Genomic DNA, 22,102 nt, shown 5'->3' on the forward strand with positions numbered 1-22,102 from the left:
CTGCAGCTGGAGATATTGGAGTTATGGGCGCCAAAACTTTTGCTACAGCCCAGAAAGGAAAGAAAAGGAATAGCAACACAGAAACTGGGAAATGTAGAGAAAAACATTAAACCTGACCAAGTGTTTCTCTCTCTCTCTCTCACACACACAGAAAGGTAAGCAGAGCGCATCTAGTTTTAGTCCCTGATATCAGCTGAAACACGGCGATGACTCAGAGCCGCCGCTCGGCTACATCACGCCACTCCCACACGCCTCACGTGTTGCTTACCTTTTCTTTGATTTGACTTTATTAGTGTTATTAACAGGTTATTACCTTGTTGTGAGCGTGAGTGTAGCGGCGGAGCTCCTCAACGTCTCGCCTCAGGTCTGGAGCTTCTCCATCTGCCTCGTTCTCCACCGTCAGCGTGAAGGTGTTCAGCCTCGGGTGGTGCACAAACGCTCGGCCTGCTGGGTAACACCGTCTAGATGCTTTTGTTTCAAGGCACGGTGATTTCTCAAGCCTAGCGCACGCACACACACACACACACACACACACACACACACACACACACAGAGAGAGAGAGGACGCCCAGGTGATTCAGAGGCACCACACCTTCAACACATACACAGCCACACCCCTCTCTCTCTCTCTCTCTCTCTCTCTCACCCTCTAAACACGCACTTTGTCAAATCATAGCTGTCGTCTAACCCCCTCCACACACACCTGTGCACACCTGGAGAGTGACAGAGTGTAAACCATGAGCTGACAGCTCTTAAATTTAGCGATGCTCCTGAAGGCAGGTGTGTGTGTGTGTGTGTGTGTGTGTGTGTGCGTGTGTGTTATAGTCATGCATATATGTGTAAATGCAGCATGCGTTCAAAAGAGAAAACCGGTTTCACTGTACAATACATGGAAATAAACACTTCTGCTAAACAACTGCAGTGTGAAGATAGGAAGGAAGAAAGCAAGAGAGAAAGAAAGAGTGAAACAAATAAACAACCACACACTCGTCAGTTCTGCCTGTTAAGGCCTCGCCTTGATCACATTCATTTTATTTGATTTCCTGTTTTTTTTTTGTTTTTTAGAAAATCCAGAAGAACTTTAAACAAAAAATAAATAGAATTTTTTTAAAAATAATTAATTTTAAAATAAAAAAAAAAAGCCTACATCCTGACATTTAAAGCTTCACCTTGATGGCATTTAATTTATTTTAATTAAACTCCGTCATCATCAGTAACAGGTCACTAAATAAAATCAAACCAATCTGCGAGGCAAAACACCGCCTTCAGGGAAGTCAATCCCAATCCTAAACCCAAGCAAATGGGGGCAACTTCCTGTTTTACACTTTTTCAGGGAGAGCCACAAGAGTTAGCTGTGGGCGAAATGCTAAATTAGTGCTAAGCGCTAATATGTACATGTGATCAAACTGGTGTAAGGAAATAGCTGGCTTCAGCATCAGTCTGAGTCATGGACACATTTTTAACCAACATCAACACCAGTCGGAGTCATAGCAACATCACACACACACACACACACACACACACACACACACACACACACACACACACACACACACCTACTAAACCGACAGTGAAACACAGTGTAACTGAACACATGCACACCTCTGAAACTGCGTGCACACACACACACACACACCTCTGAAACCACACACACACCCTTCTAACATGAGCAGGAAAACAGAAACGACACGCTAACATGGGGACGCATTTTTAGCACCTGGTGCTGCTGAATAAAATACAATAGCATGTATAAGCTCACACACACACACACACACACACACACACACACACACACACACACACACACTCACTCTTCCGGTCACAAATGCCCTCAAAAATAAGGCTAATGGAAATGACCTCGCTGGACTACGTTAGCTAGTGCAGTGCTTTCCTAGCGGGCTCGTCCGGCGTGCTTACAGTGTAAATATTTACAGTGAGAAGTGCTGCGCAGGACTCACAGGAATCAAACATCAGCACAGTCTTTAATCATGAATTAAACAGTTTTGGACAGTACAGGATTATAGTTATTGTATTATTAAACTTGGAACGAACAAAAATCAGTGCATCAGTGATTCGTACTGATTCATTCAGCGAAATGACTCGTTCAGAAAGAATGAATCATTCACACAAACTGTGGAGTGTGTGTTAAATAAGAGTGTGTTTATGTTGCAAGACTGTGTGTACTGTGACTGAGTACGTGTGTGTGTGTGTGTGTGTGTGTGTGTGTGTGTGTGTGTGTGTGTACACACTGAGCGAGTATTATAACTGCACTATAAGTGTGTACTGCAAGACTGTGTGCAGTGTGAGTAATATAAGAGAGTGAACTGCGAGTGTGTGTACTACACGAAAGTACGCACGTATATATATAAAAAGAGTATAAACAAGTGTCAAACGCTACGTTCACACTGCAAGGCTTAATGCTCAATTCCGAGTTTTTTGTGAAATCCGATTTTTTTGTGAGGTTGTTCACATTAACAAATATATGCGACTTGTATGTGATCCTCAGTATGAACGAAAAGCGACCTAAAAGTGTTCCGCATGCGCATTGCAGGATACGACGACGTCACACGCAGTGAGCATGGCCAGTGTTTACGGAAGTAAAACCGCCCGGTTGCGGTATGACCCATCCAATCTAGCTTGAATAGCTGCATCCCCCCAAATGGAAATCCGCTCCCTAACCTCTGCGTCCTTCCATTGAGAAGATTCAGAACCTTCACAGCCCGAAGCGTCCCTCGCATTGATGTCATGCGCAGGGGCGCAGATACGTTTTTTGAACTGGGGGGGACAAAAAACTGGGGGGGACAAAGCTGCCAGCAAACCAACCCCAACCCCGATATGCCTGTCAAACTTGTTGTTAGTAACCATAGCAACCAAGCTCGAGCTCGCAACCTGTGCAGTCTGCGCAGCTCAACCAACCGAATATCAGTCTTTGTTTTGTTTTATGTGAGTTGTTGCAACTATGTATACACTGCTGTGCACCTCAATAAACCGAATGGTAATTAGTCTTTTGATTTTTCCGTGAGGTTTGCCTTATGCAAAGAAAGACAGCATAGACGTTTTTTCCTCCCTATAAGTGGGGGGGACCGAACGAGGTGAATTTAAATCTGGGTGGGACGAATCCCACCCGTCCCACCCTCTATCTGCGCCCGTGATTATGCGCCATGTTGTTGTAACTTTTTTTGAGAGACCCGCCGCCTACTTCAGCGCAGAATAGTGACGTTTGTGGCTTGTTGATGACGTGTAAGTCGGATGAATGCGACCTGGCGGTTCAGACTGAAGTCGCATATGAAAAGAGCGGATAGGAATCAGAATTAGGACCACATATCCAAACGGCCTGGGTCGGATTTGAAAAAATCGGATCTGTGTCGTTCATATTGTCAATAAAAGATCGGATACAGGTCACATATGGGCGAAAAGATCGGATTTGAGTCACTTCAGCCTGCAGTGTGAACGTAGCCTAAGAGTGAGTGTGTAATGTAACCAAGTGCGTGCACTATAAGCAAGTGTGTATGTGGTTTGTGTATACTATAAGAAAGTGTGTGTACAAATTTTGTTTCCGTTTCCGGTTGAGAGTACGTCGTGCGCGTTCTGGCTGCCGCTTCTCACCGGAGCTTCTTTATTTTATTTTATTTCTTTTTCTATTTTTTTTTCCTGTGTGTTTGTGTAGTTTGGTGTTTGTTTGAGTGTTTTGTCCACCGGTTGTGGTGTAGCTCCGGACCCAGTTTGGGCGTCGGTTCCCTCCAGGCCTTGGTTCGCCGTGGGCGATGCCTGCGCTCCCAGCTGTGGACTGCAGGGAGCTCGTTGCTCATTTTACTTCATGGTTGTCCAGCGCTCTGCGCTTTAACGCTCGGCGTGATGTTCCGAGCGATGTTGCTCGGTGGTGTCGCGGCGGCTGTGCAGGCGGTTTGGAACACACCAGCGCTCTGCGTGACGGAGCTTCTCTGCTTGCTTTGCGGATCCACGGCGTGGTGTTCGAGTGATGTTGCTGGTGGCGTCACGGCGGCGGTGCTGGAGATGTGGGACTCATTTTCGTGCGCCTTTTGGTGGGACTGTGGCTGCTACACCACGGGAATTACATCCTGACCCCTACTTGGTGGACTTTTTACTTTTTATTTATTTATTTATTATCTATTTTTTTTCCTTTTGTTTATAATTGTAAAGCGTCCTTGGGTTTTTTGAAAGGTGCTATATAAATTTAACTTATTATTATTATTATTATTATTATTATTATAAGAGTGAATGTGTCTTGTGTGTGTGTGTGTGTGTGTGTGTGTGTACTCTATGCGAGTCTGTACTATGACTGTGTGTACCTTAAGTGTATGATGCTGTGTGTACTGCAAGTGTGTTCTGTGTGTGTACTATGTGTTCTATATGTGTAGTGTGTGTGACTGCACCAAGTGTGAGTACGTGTGTGTGTGTGTGTGTGTGTGTGTGTGTATACTGTGCAAATGTGTGGACTATGCGTGAGAATATGTGTAGTGTGTGTGTACGTACTACGAGGGTGAGTGCAGTGTGTGTGTGTGCGTGCGTGTGCGCGTGTGTGTGTGTGTGCGCGCTCACTCTGAGAGAAGGTGCTGTAGCTGTGTGTGTGTGTGTGTGTGTGTGTGTGCGCTCACTCTGAGAGAAGGTGCTGTAGCTGTGTGTGTGTGTGTGTGTGTGTGTGTGCGCTCACTCTGAGAGAAGGTGCTGTAACTGTGTGTGTGTGTGTGTGTGTGTGTGTGTGTGCGCGCTCACTCTGAGAGAAGGTGCTGTAGCTGTGTGTGTGTGTGTGTGTGTGTGTGTGTGTGTGTGTGTGTGTGTGCACTCACTCTGAGAGAAGGTGCTGTAGCTGTGTGTGCCCTCTGCTCTGCGCCACTCGGGCAGGTGTGTGTCCGTGTCTGTTGGCCAGCCGCAGGGCGTCTCGTCCCCCAGGCTGCTGCAGGAGGAACAGAGCGACTCTCCGGAGACCTCGACGAGCTGCAAAGTGCAGCAACGTCTCATGGGGACTGAAATCTGAGGAGAAAAAAAATTAATTTAATTTAATTGTTGGAAATGAAACATACCCAAAGAACACAATTCATAAAAGTAGAGTGTGTGTGTGTGTGTGTGTGTGTGTGTGTGTGTGCGCGTAAACACACTGTGTATGAGGTGCAACAGGACAAATAAACGAGAGAGATAATTCAGCTGTTCCTGTCTCTCCAAGAAACAAAAGAAACAGATGGAAACACACTCAAACGTTTTTTTATTCAAATGTGCTGAAAAATTCTGAAACATGAAAACTCTTGGCTGAGATCATCACACGAGGAGACAAAACATCCACTTGGGATGTAAAACATCATCAAGACCAAAATGTGTGGAAAGGAACCACAACACCTGCTCAAAAACACAATCCGAGTCCAGGGTTGGAATATTCTTCTGGTCTGAGAAACATCAAAAAGTCAGAAACCTTCTATAACATTTCTCAGGAACACAGGATCCCAGAAAGGGTTTGATTTAAGGAGCACCACAAGGATCTCAGGCAGTCAGATGATGTTCAGCAGCCCAGGACCATTTTTAGAAACCTTTTTTTCAGAAAAACATTAAGAACCCAGGAACTCGTTTGAAACGTGAGGACCTTTGGATGGTTTTGTTTGTTTGTGAAGACTCTTTCCAAGAACCTTTTTAGAAACTCAGAAGAACTCAAAACCCTTTTTAAAAAACTGAGGAATCTTCTTCCATGAAGTCAAAGGAAACATTTCAGAACACAACGTCTTTACAATATTAGAATCTTTTTAGAATTATTTTAGGAAAACAAAAACCCAGGAACCTTTATCAGGGCACCAGGAATCTTTTCTGAAACCCAGAAACATCATCTGAGGAACTAGGATCTGAGAAGATCTTTCAGAACCTGTGTGTTGCTCCAAAAATATTTTCTGGAACTTTGGAGAAGATAAACATTTTTAGAAACACTACAACTCTTTACCAGGAGTCTTTTTTCAGGAACCTATAAAACTAGGAACCATTTTAGGAACTCTGAGAAGATTTTAAGTCAGTCAGTCAGAGAAACAGTGAATGTTAAACCAGCAGGATCTTTCTTGTAGTTTAAAAAAAAGAGGGGGGAATTTTTCAGGATCCAGTGAACTTGTTTGATAAATCTGGGAATCTTTTCAGGAACTTTAACTTAAAATCCTCGGAACCTTTTTAGCTTCACAGAAATGTTGAACAACTTTTTATTCCAACAGTTTCATGGCGCTCAACAATTTTTTTTTTCAGAAACCTGGGACTCCTTTCAGAACCATTTTAGAAACCCAGGAACCAGCACTGATTTTAGTTCCTGTGGCACAGTTCTAGTAGCCTTTCTTAAATCCTGTTCCAAAGTCTGGATTTTTTTTTTTTTGCATGCTGTACTAAACACAAACTGACTGATCTTAAATTCTACATTTGTAATAAAAACAGAGGAAGTTCAGATTGTACATTTATATGGTTCTAGTGGCAGGTTAGGAGCAACAACACTTAAAAAAAAAAAAGCTCAAAGCATGAAAATACGTGTTTAAAAAAAAAAGACCAAATGTTGGTGTTTATTGCTATGCAGTTACAACAGGAACCCATCCAGGAACCGTGGAGCTCTCACTCAGGACAGATCCACAACCATCTCAAAGTTCCAAAACCATGATGAAAATGCACACGAGCACTGTTGCTAATATTACACTAACATTCCTGCGACTGCATGAGTTAAGATGAGGATGAATCGAGATTACTGCACCTCCCGGCTTAAACAGCCTCGGCGGGATTCATTCCCTTCACCTGTAATCCACGCGCCGTGAGAAGAGCTGGTGGAAACTCACAAACACAGCAGCACGTCTGATAACACAGGGACTCCGCGCATTAAACCCCTCCCACTGACCCTCTGATCATCACAGCTCCACCAATCAGAGGGAAGAAAACCATCACGGCTCTGAGCGGAGAGTCTAACCCTGGCGAGGGTCACACAAATAAATCATTTACACATGGCGAAAAGAAAATGTTTATTTTAGGACGAGGAAAAGGACACCGTGTTCTCAAACGGAGACAAATTCACATGACTGTATTCTGCAGCAGGGAGACATTTCTGAGAGAGACAGAAAGAGAGCGAGAGAGAGATGGGAATAAACAAACAGATGTAAATGGGGAGAGAGAGAGACAGACAGACAGACAGACAGACAGACAGAAACCAACAAAAATAGACAAATAAACACACAGAGAGAGAGAGAGAGAGAGAGAGAGAGAGAGAGAGAGAGAGAGATGGCTGGACAGACAGGCAGACATTTGGATAGACAGACAGCGAGACAGACTCATGTTTGTATAGTTGGATAGACAGACAGACAGACAGACAGAAGGAGAGATGAAAACACACAGCTGGACAGACCAACAATCGGACTGACAGACAGCTGGACAGAGAGACAGATGTGCGGTCAGACACAGACAACGCGATGGCGGTGCCTCATGTGCCCTGTTCTGATCCTCACCTCCTGCACCATGAGCGCTGAACGAGCAGCACCCTTTAACACCACTGTTTTGAAGACCTGAGCGCCACGTGGTCGCAGGGCGGAGCCACAAAATCAGCCTCAGCTGGCGTTTGTTAAGCGGCACCTCCCATCACCCTCCAGCTGCTCACGGGGGGGGGGAGGGGGGGAGTACAAGAAGGTGCCGCCACCGTCCACATAAGTCAGTTAAGTTTTGGCACAGCTCTGCAGTTGCTCTCTCTCTCTCTGCTGCACCCAAGCACTGCACCAAGCACCCCAGGAAATCCCGCCCACTTCTGCCGAGAACTGAAGCCACTCACACATTTCCTCTGGGGCTAGGACCTTCTCACGGCATCTGCCCCACCAGCTCTCACCCTCCACACACCTGCACCACGCCGCCTCACAGCCACAATCCCACAAACCTTAACGAAATAAAACGCACTTTGTTCCTTGCCCCTGAATCCCCGGGTCAGTGTCCGCGCTTCCAGATACTCACATTCTCACTACAACAGTTAGACAGACAGCTGGACAGATGACCAGAAAGACAGATGGAAAAGCTGGATAGATGGCCAGACAGACAGTTAGATAAACCACCATACACAGCTGGACAGAAAGACAGACAGCCAGACACACAGCTGGATAGATGGCCAGACAGACAGTTAGATAAAACAACCATACACAGCTGGACAGACACACAGCTGGATAGACAAGCAGACAGAGAGAGCTGGACACACAGACACCCAGCTGTTTCGACTACCAGACAGACAATTAGATAACTGGGTCACACACAGCTGGATAGATGGCCAGACAGACAGGACAAGCTGACAGACAGTTAAGACACCAGATCAGTAGTTAGAAGAAAAGACAGACAAATAACCAGAGAGGGAGAAAAGCAAACAGACCGATGGATGGACAGACAGTTGGGCATAAATGTTTAGAATAGCAGCAGTTGTGCAGACAGAGTTAGCTGGACAGACAGACAGACAGACAGACAGTGGGATAATCATGCAGCTACTAATAAGGAACATGAGGTGAACAAAAACACAGACAGCTAATCAGACAAACAGGTAGATGGATAGAATAAAAGGAGACAGACTGACAGAAAGACAGACATGTAGATAAATATGTAGACCAGCAGGGCAGAAAAGCAGACAGACAGATGGGCGGTTAAACATACAGCACCCTCTACTATTATTGGCCCCCCTGCATTTAACACACTGTCCAAGCCCCTTCACCAGTAAACAGCAGTCTCTCTCCGAGAACATTCTGGAAGGTTGGAGATCCAGAGCGGGGCATTGAGCCCATTCCTCTTTACACAGTCTCTCCAGATCTTCCAGGGTCCTCGACCCTCTCTTGTGCTCTCTCTCTCCTCTTCAGCTCCGCCCACAGGGTTCCACTGGGGTTCAGCTCAGGGGACTGAGATGTTCAGGGCAGAAGCTCGATTCTGTGATTCTCAGTGAACCATTTTAGTGTTGATTTGGACAGACGCTTCAGATCATCGTCCTGCTGGAAGATCCAACGACGACCCGGTTTTAGTTTCCTGACAGAGGAGCCAGATTCTGATTTAAAATGTCCTGGTGTTTCATGGAGTCCGTGATGCCGTGGACCCTCACAAGGTTTCAGGGCCTTTGGAGGAAAAACAGCCTCAAAACATCACAGACCCTCCACCATATTTTACAGTTGGGATCTTTTCATTACAGCCATCCTTCTTTTTACTCCAAACTCACTGCGAGTGGTTTTTTTTTGCTTTTTTTTGCCAAAAAGCTCCATTTCTGTTCCATCAGACCAGAGAACACGGTTCCAGTCAAAAGTTGTCGTAGCGTTTCACAAATTTTAAGGTGTTTACATTTGGGGTTAACTGACAGAAAAGGATTTTTTTCTGGAACCTTCCAAATAATCTGTTGGTATGGAGGTGGAGTCTGATGGGGGTTTTGGAGACTCGGAAACCCCAAGATTTTGCTTGTTCTTGTAATTCACCAACAGTGACCCTTGGGGATTTTGTGCCTCTCTTACCCTCCTCACTGTCCGTGGGGTAAAATAAACTCGGCTCCTCTTCCAGGCGAGTGTGGAACAGTTCCAGTTGGTGTCCACTTTTTTATTTTTGCCCCAACAGTAGAAATGGACATTTTCAGGTGAGGTGTTTTTTATCCCCATTCCCTGACATGAAGGTCAACACACTTCTCCCCCATTGGGTTTGTGTGTCTCTGATCGTTCCCATGGTGATGTTGAGGGAATTTTGCCTCTGTGTCACCTCGTATTTGTTCCCCAGTTAATCAGGAAGTCACGGATTACAGCTTGAAAGTTCCTACACACTCCAGTCAACTCACACACGTTCAATTTGAATGGAAACATGCTTCAGTTACTGCACATTGTGTTCATCATTTCCAGGGGTGCCAATAATAGTGGCACATGATTTTGTTGAAAATAATTATTTCTTGATGAAGGCTTTGCTATGCGAATAAATTTATTTCAATTAAAGGTTGGATTTTTCTCATTTTTTCAGCAGGAGATGAAGCGGCTTCACCAAAAGGTAGATTTTTCCCCCCCAACTCTGTACTAATATGGGGTGCCATTAATTATGAAAGGTACTGTATCTAATGCTCTGGAGCAGATTATTTCAGTGTACAGTTCTTGGTTTAAGCCAAAAAGAGCAGATACACATTACAGCCAGAAACACAAATGAGAATAAAAACAAAATAACTGAACACAACGACTTCCTGTGTGATATTTTAGAAATGAGCCGCTTGTTTATGGATCAACAGTCCGAGTCAGAAATAAAGAGAAGTCCGTGAGCTCCGTCACGTGTCCGAAATACGTCGTTTTTACGATGGTGCACTGCACGGCTTTATACAGCAAAAGTAAACATGACCATCTTGAGACACAGAAGAATAAAAAAGTGACTACGTCCTGCCATCTTGCGGCTAAAACCACACGAGAACTTATTTATAAACAAACAAAATAATCTGTCAAATTGATTTTTTTATATGTTCTTGGTGTTTTATTTTTAACGAGTGTGAATCCTCAGCGTGGTTGCTGTGTGTGTTCCTCTGCCAAAGTGTGTGGAGGTGTGTGAAGTTTTGTGTAACTGTGTGTTGCTGTATGCAGCTGTGTAACCAGCCATATGCAACCCATCTTACCTGTGCAGGTGTGTGTGTGTGTGTGTGTGTGTGTGTGTACACCAGAGCGCACTTACGCTACGTTCACACTGCAAGGCTTAATGCTCAATTCCGATTTTTTTGTGAAATCCGATTTTTTTGTGAGGTTGTTCACATTAACAAATATATGCGACTTGTATATGATCCTCAGTATGAACGAAAAGCGACCTAAAAGTGTTCCGCATGCGCATTGCAGGATACGACGACGTCACACGCAGTGAGCATGGCCAGTGTTTACGGAAGTAAAACCGCCCGGTTGCGGTATGACCCATCCAATCTAGCTTGAATAGCTGCATCCCCCCAAATGGAAATCAGCTCCCTAACCTCTGCGTCCTTCCATTGAGAAGATTCAGAACCTTCACAGCCCGAAGCGTCCCTCGCATTGATGTCATGCGCAGGGGCGCAGATACGTTTTTTGAACTGGGGGGGACAAAAAACTGGGGGGGACAAAGCTGCCAGCAAACCAACCCCAACCCCGATATGCCTGTCAAACTTGTTGTTGGTAACCATAGCAACCAAGCTCGAGCTCGCAACCTGTGCAGTCTGTGCAGCTCAACCAACCGAATATCAGTCTTTGTTTTGTTTTATGTGAGTTGTTGCAACTATGTATACACTGCTGTGCACCTCAATAAACCGAATGGTAATTAGTCTTTTGATTTTTCCGTGAGGTTTGCCTTATGCAAAGAAAGACAGCATAGACGTTTTTTCCTCCCTATAAGTGGGGGGGACCGAACGAGGTGAATTTAAATATGACTCGTCCCACCCTCTATCTGCGCCCGTGATTATGCGCCATGTTGTTGTAACTTTTTTGAGAGACCCGCCGCCTACTTCAGCGCAGAATAGTGACGTTTGTGGCTTGTTGATGACGTGTAAGTCGGATGAATGCGACCTGGCGGTTCAGACTGAAGTCGCATATGAAAAGAGCGGATAGGAATCGGAATTAGGACCACATATCCAAACGGCCTGGGTCGGATTTGAAAAAATCGGATCTGTGTCGTTCATATTGTCAATAAAAGATCAGATACAGGTCACATATGGGCGAAAAGATCGGATTTGAGTCACTTCAGCCTGCAGTGTGAACGTAGCCTAAGTTTGTGGAGTTGTATGCAATTTTTTGTTCTTATCCCAGAGTGTACAGCTATGAGTACTTGTGTAGCTCCATGCAGTCCATTGTGTGTGTGTGTGTGTGTGTGTGTGTGTGTGTGTGTGTGTGTGTGTGTGTGTGTGTGAGAGAGTACCTGTGGGACTGTGTGTGTTGAAGTCGGGGCCCAGTACGCTCCACCCAGGCGGTAGTGGGAGGTGCTTCAGTGCGAGCGTCAGCGTCTCATCCAGCCTCTCGCACTCCTCTACAGGGCTGTGGGAGTCTGTGAGCAGCAGCGCCTCCTCCAGGCCGCCCCCGTGAGCCGTGGCGCTAATCAGGAAGTGAGCCATTTCCAGAGCCAGATCGTGGACAAACTGGAACCGTTCCTCTGCCACCGGGTCAACAGAACCACCGGGTCGCGCCTGACACAGTGTGACCTGAACCGTCTCATCACGATCGTGAGCTGCAGAGGACGAAACGCACACAGGAATGAAGAGCAGACACGGGGGGGAGGGGAACACGAACACACACACACACACACACACACACACACACACACACTTGCTAAAGTGCTAATGTCTACAGTACAACATCTGGATTCACAAAACACGACAAGAGCTTTTAAACAAATGCAATTCTGAAAAATCCGTAAGCACTAACATGCTCCAAGAGAGGAAAAAAAAAAATAAAAACCACACTCAAACACACACACACACCCCAAAAAACAAAAAACTGAGTGATTAGCGCCCCCTAGTGCCTCATTATGTGTTCAAGGTTCATGAATAAATCGTGTTCAGAGATTAAAGCTCATCTTTTTTCATGTACTGTGTGTGTATATATGTGTGTGTGTGTGTGTATACACTATGTGCGGACATGTGAGGGCTCCAGGAAGACCTATAAATACACACACACACACACGCACACACACACACACACACACACACAGTAGGTCAGAGGTCAGTTGGCTTGTGATTGATGTTGGGGATGTGAATGGGACTGCGTGCGCGCGTGTCCGTCCTGAGAAAGCACACACAGCATCAAATTCCATCAACGCAGTTAATAAAATAAAGATATCTGACATATTAAGTATTTCATCTTTGGGTAATTACTTACTGCGCGTGCGTGCGCTCACACTGCTGGGAGGGAAGCCAAAACATCACTAATTGACTAATCCCCATCACAATGTGCATGCTTTTATACAAACACAGTTTCTACTGCATCAGCAAAAACACCCCACGTGCCCCTGTTCAAGCAGGTCCAAATCTGCCACACACACACACACACACCCCTCTCTCTGTGTTTATAGAGTACACAGGGGTGACATTCAGGGGGTTGTGAACAGACGATCACTCCGTGTCCATTTCAGCGACTTTCTATTGGTTTAATTTGTGTATCGTTCAGTCGCTGAAGTGAGAAATGTCTAACAGAAATATCACCATCCACTTTATTAGGAACACCTGCTCATCCTTACACTTAACCAGTCAGCCAATCACCTCGCAGCACTGCGATGCTCACTGGAGCCCTGCTGCTCTGAGATGCTTTTCTGCTCACCGCGGTTGTGCAGAGTGATGATGAATTATTGTATCCTTCCTGTCAGCTCAGACCTGTCTTCCTGTTCCCCTCTGACCGCGCTCATCAACAAGGCGTTTCCGCCTAAAGTCAGGGGTCAGGAGTGCACGTGTTCCTAATAAACTGGCCAGTGAGTGTCCTGTACTAGCAGTTCCACAGCACTCGCTCCACACTCACCTGGACACACAGCCTGCAGGGTCACATGACTGAGCCTCAGCGTGGTGCTCAGGTGTCTCTGCGTGCTGCCGGAGAACAGCAGGTAAAACTCCACGTCCTCATCATCCTCCACACACTCCTCCTCACTGAGCTGCACCGTCAGCACACACTCACCCTGCGACACACACACACACTTTATTAAGGACATCCTTCACCGCATCACAATTCTTTAAGCGATCTGCATAAACCCACAAAAACATGAACTCAAACTCGTTTACTCCAGTGACAAAATCTCAACACAAACAGTTCTGATGAAGAAAACACAAATTTACATCATGAAATTACAGTGTGTGTGTGTGTGTGTGTGTGTGTGTGTTCCCATCACACACACTGAAGCTGAAAATTATGGCGTGCCATTTAAGTCAAGCTTTAAAAATAAATAAATAATGAATAAATACTATGAAATAAATAAACAAATTAAATATAAATAAATTTGTTGATCTAGCTCAATAAATAAATAAATGTTTCAAAATAATGTTTTTCAAATAACATTTATTTTGGGATTTATTTCACAACTGTGTGCGTTCATTTATTTTATATCGACTTAAATGGCCTTCCACACAAATCTGAGCGTTGTGTTTAATATCCAGTAATCAATATGTGCGTCATGGAAATAAATATATTTTTATAAAATATTTACAGAACTATTTCTCTGGACAGATACGATAATATAAATAAACAAATAAAAAACATAACAAATGCAGTTGATTTTCACTCCTTTTATTTTCAATCCTAAAGCAAAGTGTAGAATCTAAATATTTACACACTGAAGAGTTCAGAACGCCTGAATTACAGACGACTCACAGAAGACTATATTATATTTTTAAAATCTGAGTTAAATACAGCGGGTCGCAATAATGAACAAACGACGCACACACAGACGACTCTGACAGCAAAGCAGAGGAAAAATTTATTTCTAAAATATTTGACGCCTAAATTTATAATTGCAATGTAATAAGTAAGAACTGTAACAATGTGTTTATGTAATAGCATGTCTAATAAAATTAAATGATTTTTTTTTCATTTTAAATTAAGACTTCGGCCATGTTGTTTTTGTTGTTGAAGTTCGTCCTTTCACCACCAGGTGGCACTGTCACGTCCCACAGTCTGGACAAACATTGGCCTAACCGATGCTAAATCAGAACCGTATGAACCTGCTCCGACTCCCCTACAAACTTAAACACAGACTACAGATCGGCTCTCTTTCGTAACCCGGGGGTCCGTCTGTATTTAAAAACCTTGTGGATATAAAACGTGAGAAAAGACAGCGATTCTGCAAACAGTCTGGAAACTGAAGCTACACGAGACACTGCATGCACGCGTCACAGTCTGTGTGTTCTTTTGAGTTACATTTTCCCCCCAGTGGTTTTCTTTGTTCTGAATTTTTTTTTTTAATTAGAATGTTAAATACAAATCTAAAAAAATCCAAAGAGATTTTATTTAAAATATCTGATTAAGGTCAAGTGTCAGGATTCCTGGGGAAAAGTAAACACGTTCAGAGCAGACAAACATGTGAGCGTTTAACATTTAGCTGATCACAGTCATCTTTCATGTCCATGAAGTGAAGTCACATGGAGTTGAATTAAAACCATAAAGTGTTTGTTCCACTGAAATCGCTGAATTCCTGTTAAGCAGGTAACGTTTACCAGAAAGCTAACATTAACCAGCTAGCGTTAGCTAAATCTTTATTCTCGGCAAAAATCAGGTGCTTTATAACGTCGCTGTAGAAAACTTGTTAACTGAACAGAACATAAAACCTTACAGTACACGTTTATCTGCTCTGAAAGTGTTTACCCCCCCGATCCTTCGGCTTTCACCGAATTTACATAAAATCTGAATTTGAGATTTAATTTTTCATATTTGAATTTTGTACAGAATTTGTTTTGGTGAAATCTCAAAATTGTAACTGAAGGTTATGTTTCTAAAAGACAAATCTTACCTCGAGCAAGTTCAAAACAAAAGTGAATATCATATAAAATGATTATATAGGGGCGGCACGGTGGTGTAGTGGTTAGCGCTGTCGCCTCACAGCAAGAAGGTCCGGCTTCGAGCCCCGTGGCCGGCGAGGGCCTTTCTGTGCGGAGTTTGCATGTTCTCCCCGTGTCCGCGTGGGTTTCCTCCGGGTGCTCCGGTTTCCCCCACAGTCCAAAGACATGCAGGTTAGGTTAACTGGTGACTCTAAATTGAGCGTAGGTGTGAATGTGAGTGTGAATGGTTGTCTGTGTCTATGTGTCAGCCCTGTGATGACCTGGCGACTTGTCCAGGGTGAACCCCGCCTTTCGCCCGTAGTCAGCTGGGATAGGATCCAGCTCGCCTGCGACCCTGTAGAACAGGATAAAGCGGCTAGAGATAATGAGATGAGATGAGGACATCTATTTAAATTAATTAATGAAATTAAAAACAGGTTTCTTCCTGCGTGCGTGCGTGTACATGCACGCAACAAAAGCTTGGGAGGGAAATCTGATATTTGCGTAAATAAAAGAACGGGTGTGTGGCAGCAGGGCCCTCCGTGTTCTCTCTCTCACACACACACACACTCTCATTAAGCTGCCCCTCCTCTTCCCTTCTAATTACAGATTTTTTTTTTGTATGCCGTGTGTGTGTGTTTCTTATGATTGCTCAGCTGCTAAAAAGGGAATAAAATAAAACAAAAAGAGTGGAATGAAACTTCTGAACAGTATGAAACACAGAGAACTGCCCTGATGGGCGTGAACTAATAGTATCATGAGCACACTTGATTGACAGCCTTCTGCCTGAGACCCCGCCTTCAACATCGCTCGGGGGAGGTGGGCGATCGTCTCAGTGATCAAATGTGAAGATCAAACAGTAACTGCGTGAAATGTCCGACTCGACCCGTTTTATACTGCAGCTACATTCACGAGTTTTCACGGTGTTAACTTTCACACACACACACACACACACACACACACACACACACACACACACACCCCAACTTGGCCACTCCCCTTCCTCCCCCCACTCGGTTATCTTTAACTTCCCAGGTTAGCGTTCACACTCCATCTGAACACAGGCCGTTAAAGCTGAACATGGGCGAGGTTAAAGCTGTGTGGGAGGGACTAGCGATGTCTGTGCAGTCATTGGTGAGGGTGGAGCTTATGCAAATATTCCAAAGATAAGCTCGTCCTGCTCTACACTGAATGGGGACGCAGGACTCAACTTTTACCTGAAGAGGAAATTCAGAAAGAATTTTAATTTCATTCCAGGATCTCTCTCTCTCTCTCACACACACACACACACACACACACACACACACACACACACACACACACACACACACACACAGCGGTGTGTTTAACCCGATATGGCGAGCAGGTGCTGGAACAAACCAAGTGTTAAAAGATGAAAACAAACACAGAGGAACTGGACCACCCAACATGCACAGCTCCTCTCTCTCTCACACACACACACACACACACACACACACACACACACACACACACACACACACACACACACCCTTTATTAGCCTGTACACTCCCTCAGAAACTCCATTACAGGAAATACACCAGTTCATCACAGCGCTGTAGTTTTAATTAACCCTCAGACTGAACTTCACGACTGCAGAGAAACAACCGAACCTCAACATTAACTCCAGGGTTTATTCATTAACTAACTTATTTGGTGATTCTATTTTTAATTTTTAAATATTCAATTATTCATTAATTGAATAAATTATTTTAAAAATGATTGGAAAAAAATACTTTAAAAAAAGAAAAACTTTAAAATAATTGCCAAATTAAAGATTAAATTTGTTTTGTGGCCTACCTATTGAACATCCTCTAATGCTATGACTGACAGATTAAAAGCCCAGTGAGTGAAACAGGAAGTGATGCTGTACTTACGTATAACGGAGCCTGTTTTGGATTCAGCTTCATGGCCTCAGTAACTGCAGAGAGAGGAACAGGGGGTCAGAACCAGGCCGGAGAAACATCGCATTTTACACAACCTTTTCATTAGTGCTCTGCCTTTCCAAATGAGGACTCCTCAGAACCACAGAGTACATCATCAGACTCCTCAGAACCACACTATACAGTGTCAGACTCCTCAGAACCACACTATACAGTGTCAGACTCCTCAGAACCACACTATACAGTGTCAGACTCCTCAGAACCACACTATACAGTGTCAGACTCCTCAGAACCACAGAGTACATCATCAGACTCCTCAGAACCACACTATACAGTGTCAGACTCCTCAGAACCACACTATACAATGTCAGACTCCTCAGAACCACACTATACAGTGTCAGACTCCTCAGAACCACAGAGTACATCATCAGACTCCTCAGAACCACACTATACAGTGTCAGACTCCTCAGAACCACACTATACAGTGTCAGACTCCTCAGAACCACACTATACAGTGTCAGACTCCTCAGAACCACACTATACAATGTCAGACTCCTCAGAACCACACTATACAGTGTCAGACTCCTCAGAACCACAGAGTACATCATCAGACTCCTCAGAACCACACTATACAGTGTCAGACTCCTCAGAACCACAGAGTACATCATCAGACTCCTCAGAACCACACTATACAGTGTCAGACTCCTCAGAACCACAGAGTACATCATCAGACTCCTCAGAACCACACTATACAGTGTCAGACTCCTCAGAACCACACTATACAATGTCAGACTCCTCAGAACCACACTATACAGTGTCAGACTCCTCAGAACCACACTATACAGTGTCAGACTCCTCAGAACCACACTATACAGTGTCAGGCTCCTCAGAACCACAGAGTACATCATCAGACTCCTCAGAACCACACTATACAGTGTCAGACTCCTCGGAACCACAGAGTACATCATCAGACTCCTCAGAACCACACTATACAGTGTCAGACTCCTCAGAACCACAGAGTACATCATCAGACTCCTCAGAACCACACTATACAGTGTCAGACTCCTCAGAACCACACTATACAGTGTCAGACTCCTCAGAACCACAGAGTACATCATCAGACTCCTCAGAACCACACTATACAGTGTCAGACTCCTCAGAACCACACTATACAGTGTCAGACTCCTCAGAACCACACTATACAGTGTCAGACTCCTCAGAACCACACTATACAGTGTCAGACTCCTCAGAACCACACTATACAGTGTCAGACTCCTCAGAACCACAGAGTACATCATCAGACTCCTCAGAACCACACTATACAGTGTCAGACTCCTCAGAACCACACTATACAGTGTCAGACTCCTCAGAACCACACTATACAGTGTCAGACTCCTCAGAACCACACTATACAATGTCAGACTCCTCAGAACCACACTATACAGTGTCAGACTCCTCAGAACCACAGAGTACATCATCAGACTCCTCAGAACCACACTACACAGTGTCAGACTCCTCAGAACCACAGAGTACATCATCAGACTCCTCAGAACCACACTATACAGTGTCAGACTCCTCAGAACCACACTATACAGTGTCAGACTCCTCAGAACCACACTATACAGTGTCAGACTCCTCAGAACCACACTATACAGTGTCAGACTCCTCAGAACCACACTATACAGTGTCAGACTCCTCAGAACCACACTATACAGTGTCAGACTCCTCAGAACCACAGAGTACATCATCAGACTCCTCAGAACCACACTATACAATGTCAGACTCCTCAGAACCACACTATACAGTGTCAGACTCCTCAGAACCACACTATACAGTGTCAGACTCCTCAGAACCACACTATACAGTGTCAGACTCCTCAGAAGTGCAGCGTACAAAATCGGACTCCTCGGAACCGTACTGTACACATCTGACTCCATCCCCACAGATGATCTCGCACAACAGACATAAGCAAATCATCTTGTGCAGAACCATAGCATCAGACTCCACAGAACTGAAACTTCCAGATCATCAGTAAGAGACACAACGCTTCAGAACCAAAATACTGTCCAAAAATACAAGGACCAGGACGTTCTCTTCTCCAAGTTTTATCTTAATTTCCAGTAAGACCTGAGATCTCGTCATCTAAAACAAACATATTGATTCCTAATTTCTGGAGAAATCAGAAAAATCCAATTTCACTAAGAACAGAAGAAGAAAAAAGAAACCTTTATTATTTGGTCACATGCACACTTCAAGCACAGTCAGATTCATCCTCTGCATTTAACCCATCTGAAGCAGTGAACACACACACACACACACACACACACACACACCCAGAGCAGTGGGCAGCCACACCAGAGCGCCCGGGGAGCAGTCAGGGGTTCGGTACCTCGCTCAAGGGCACCTCAGCCCAAGGCCGCCCCACATCAACCTAACCTGCATGTCTTTGGACTGTGGGGGAAACCGGAGCACCCGGAGGAAACCCACGCGGACACGGGGAGAACATGCAAACTCCACACAGAAAGGCCCTCGCCGGCCGCTAGGCTTGAACTAGGGATCGACCGATATGTTTTTTTCAGGGCCGATACCGATTATTATGGAATTGGGATGCCGATAACCGATATGTGCAACCAATAAATGTAAACATTATAATTCACATGAAATTAAACATAGCACACACTGACACAGACCTTCATATCCATGAAATGTATGTTTAATTGTAAAATTGAACATGAAATTTTGTGCAGGGAGATGCCAGCAGCATTTGTACAATAAAGTCAAACATTAGTTAAAATAAAATGAGAAATAAAATAATAATAAAATAAATATTCACCAATAAAAAAATAAATCACTCCCTACTATATTACAGCTCACCATTTTCAGTGGAAAATAAATGAAAATACACTCTGGATTCTTTTACACTAAGAACTAAGTAAGACTTACCAACTTCAAGTAGTTTTTAAATAACAAATCAAGTGTAGGGAGCTGCCTGCAGCATTTTTTAAAAAGTAAAATCAAACAAAGTCGGCTATCACTCCCTATTATGTAACAACTTAACAAGTAACCGTCTACATTCTAATGCTTTTAATGCCCAAGCCTAATATTCCCAATTTAGGAGGATTATATTGTAGTGAAGGAAGCACAGTTGCTCTGCATGTTGTCCACTGAGGCGGTTTCTGTTTTTTGTATAAATTGCCGCGGCTCTGCTCCTTTAAGAGTATATCGCTTTCCGAATCAGAAGCGCTAGCGAGGAGAATCACTTGCGCAAGAATTATAAATACTAGTGGAGTACATTACAGTGCAATGTGAAGTAGCATAAGAACATTTAAGTCAAGAGTTTAATTGATGTATTTCGTTCATTAGCGTTTATCCAAGCAAGTGTGCATCCACGACACAATTAATTACTGAGCCCACAACAAGCGTCCTGACAAACTCCCTACAGTATTACACAGCCTGCTAGCACCATATCACACCTGGCGTGTTTAAATGTTCAAATAGCGCTTTATAAAGTTACCTAACCTATACAAGTGCAATGCGCTTTTTGAGCACGAGTCACGTCATGAAGTTTACTCATCACCATAACAAATAGCCAGTAGGCTTGCGCTAGCCTACAGAACACAAACACTACATTTTATTTCATCTTCCCTTGACCACCTCTCTGTACGGCTGTCATTCTACTGTTCGAGTAGAACTACTGACACATTCACAACGTTTCCAGACGGGGATTTAAAAATGACTGCAGCCTACGTTATGCTGGGGACTGCTTACTATGGACAACATTACATGTAGTTTCAGCAAGACTAGTTGGTTGTAGGCTAATTCAAGTGCTTCCTTCCATAAGCTAAGTTTGCCTGGCTACACAGATGCAAATGGACAATTTTAACGAGTAGTAGATGAAGAATGTAAACATATAATGATGTTGTGCTTTTGCAACTTGTGTGTTTGTGACTTATTGCGGCAAAAGCAGCGTGTCCTTACCTTGAAGTGGGATCTGCTTCTGCCCGAGTGCCTGTACGGCCGCCTTGAAACAGTTCACAGCGTTTAGCTACACATGTTGATTGGCTATATCTCTTGTGCCAAACAAATCAGATGTTGTGGTGGGCGGGACCGTGTTCTTGAACTCAGAGAGGCGAGTGCAGGAAAGGACGTGCAGTGACAGTCGCGTTAGGAACAAAATGGCTGCAAAAAGGCATGTTATCGGCATATCGGTGGAAATTATGGCCGATACCGATAACCCTAAAAAATGCAGAATATCGGCCCGATATATTGGCCAGGCCGATTATCGGTCGACCCCTAGCGTGACAGCGCTAACCACTACACCACCGTGCCGCCCTTTCACAGTCCAATCGAGACGAAGATCTGAAATAAAAGGAAAAGTATGAAGCATGTGGACACAGTTAGCTTTTATTTCACCCTGGACGGATTTCATACAGAGAACAGAGCACAAGACTGAAACGGGTATCAGGTTTATTTAGAACACGCTGACCTTCTCCCCAACATGTGGCTTTAACTCTAATTAAACAGAGGAGGATGTGTTCAGTCCTTCAGCCTGCAGCTCCATGACGACATCACCATCACACTCAGCAGCAGGGGCCTGAAGCACAACTCCTGCTGACTCCACAGGTCACACAGACACGACACTAACGTACATATAAACACATCAGTGAGGGCAAGTCCACAGTCGTCCCCTCACCAGCCTCTCCTCTGTCTCCTACTTCAGCTTAATAAAACTTTTATATAAAAAAAAGAAAA

The 22,102-nt window shown here is 44.3% G+C and overlaps 1 protein-coding gene across 2 annotated transcripts in view; it reads right to left on the bottom strand.

Moving 5' to 3' along the window:
• akap13 (A-kinase anchoring protein 13) overlaps positions 1–22,102 on the bottom strand; it is a 160,146-nt gene that overhangs the window by 98,620 nt on the left and 39,424 nt on the right. For both annotated transcript variants that reach the window (XM_060928497.1, XM_060928496.1), the window contains exons 2-6: positions 17,345–17,388; positions 13,443–13,596; positions 11,854–12,159; positions 4,809–4,992; positions 314–500 (exon numbers count right to left, since the gene is read on the bottom strand). In XM_060928497.1, the coding sequence (XP_060784480.1) occupies positions 314–500; positions 4,809–4,992; positions 11,854–12,159; positions 13,443–13,596; positions 17,345–17,377 (864 nt within the window). In that variant the 5' untranslated portion in view covers positions 17,378–17,388. The remainder of the gene's footprint in view (positions 1–313; positions 501–4,808; positions 4,993–11,853; positions 12,160–13,442; positions 13,597–17,344; positions 17,389–22,102) is intronic.

This window comes from Neoarius graeffei, chromosome 8, assembly GCF_027579695.1.
Source record: "Neoarius graeffei isolate fNeoGra1 chromosome 8, fNeoGra1.pri, whole genome shotgun sequence".
Taxonomy (NCBI): Eukaryota; Metazoa; Chordata; class Actinopteri; order Siluriformes; family Ariidae; genus Neoarius; species Neoarius graeffei.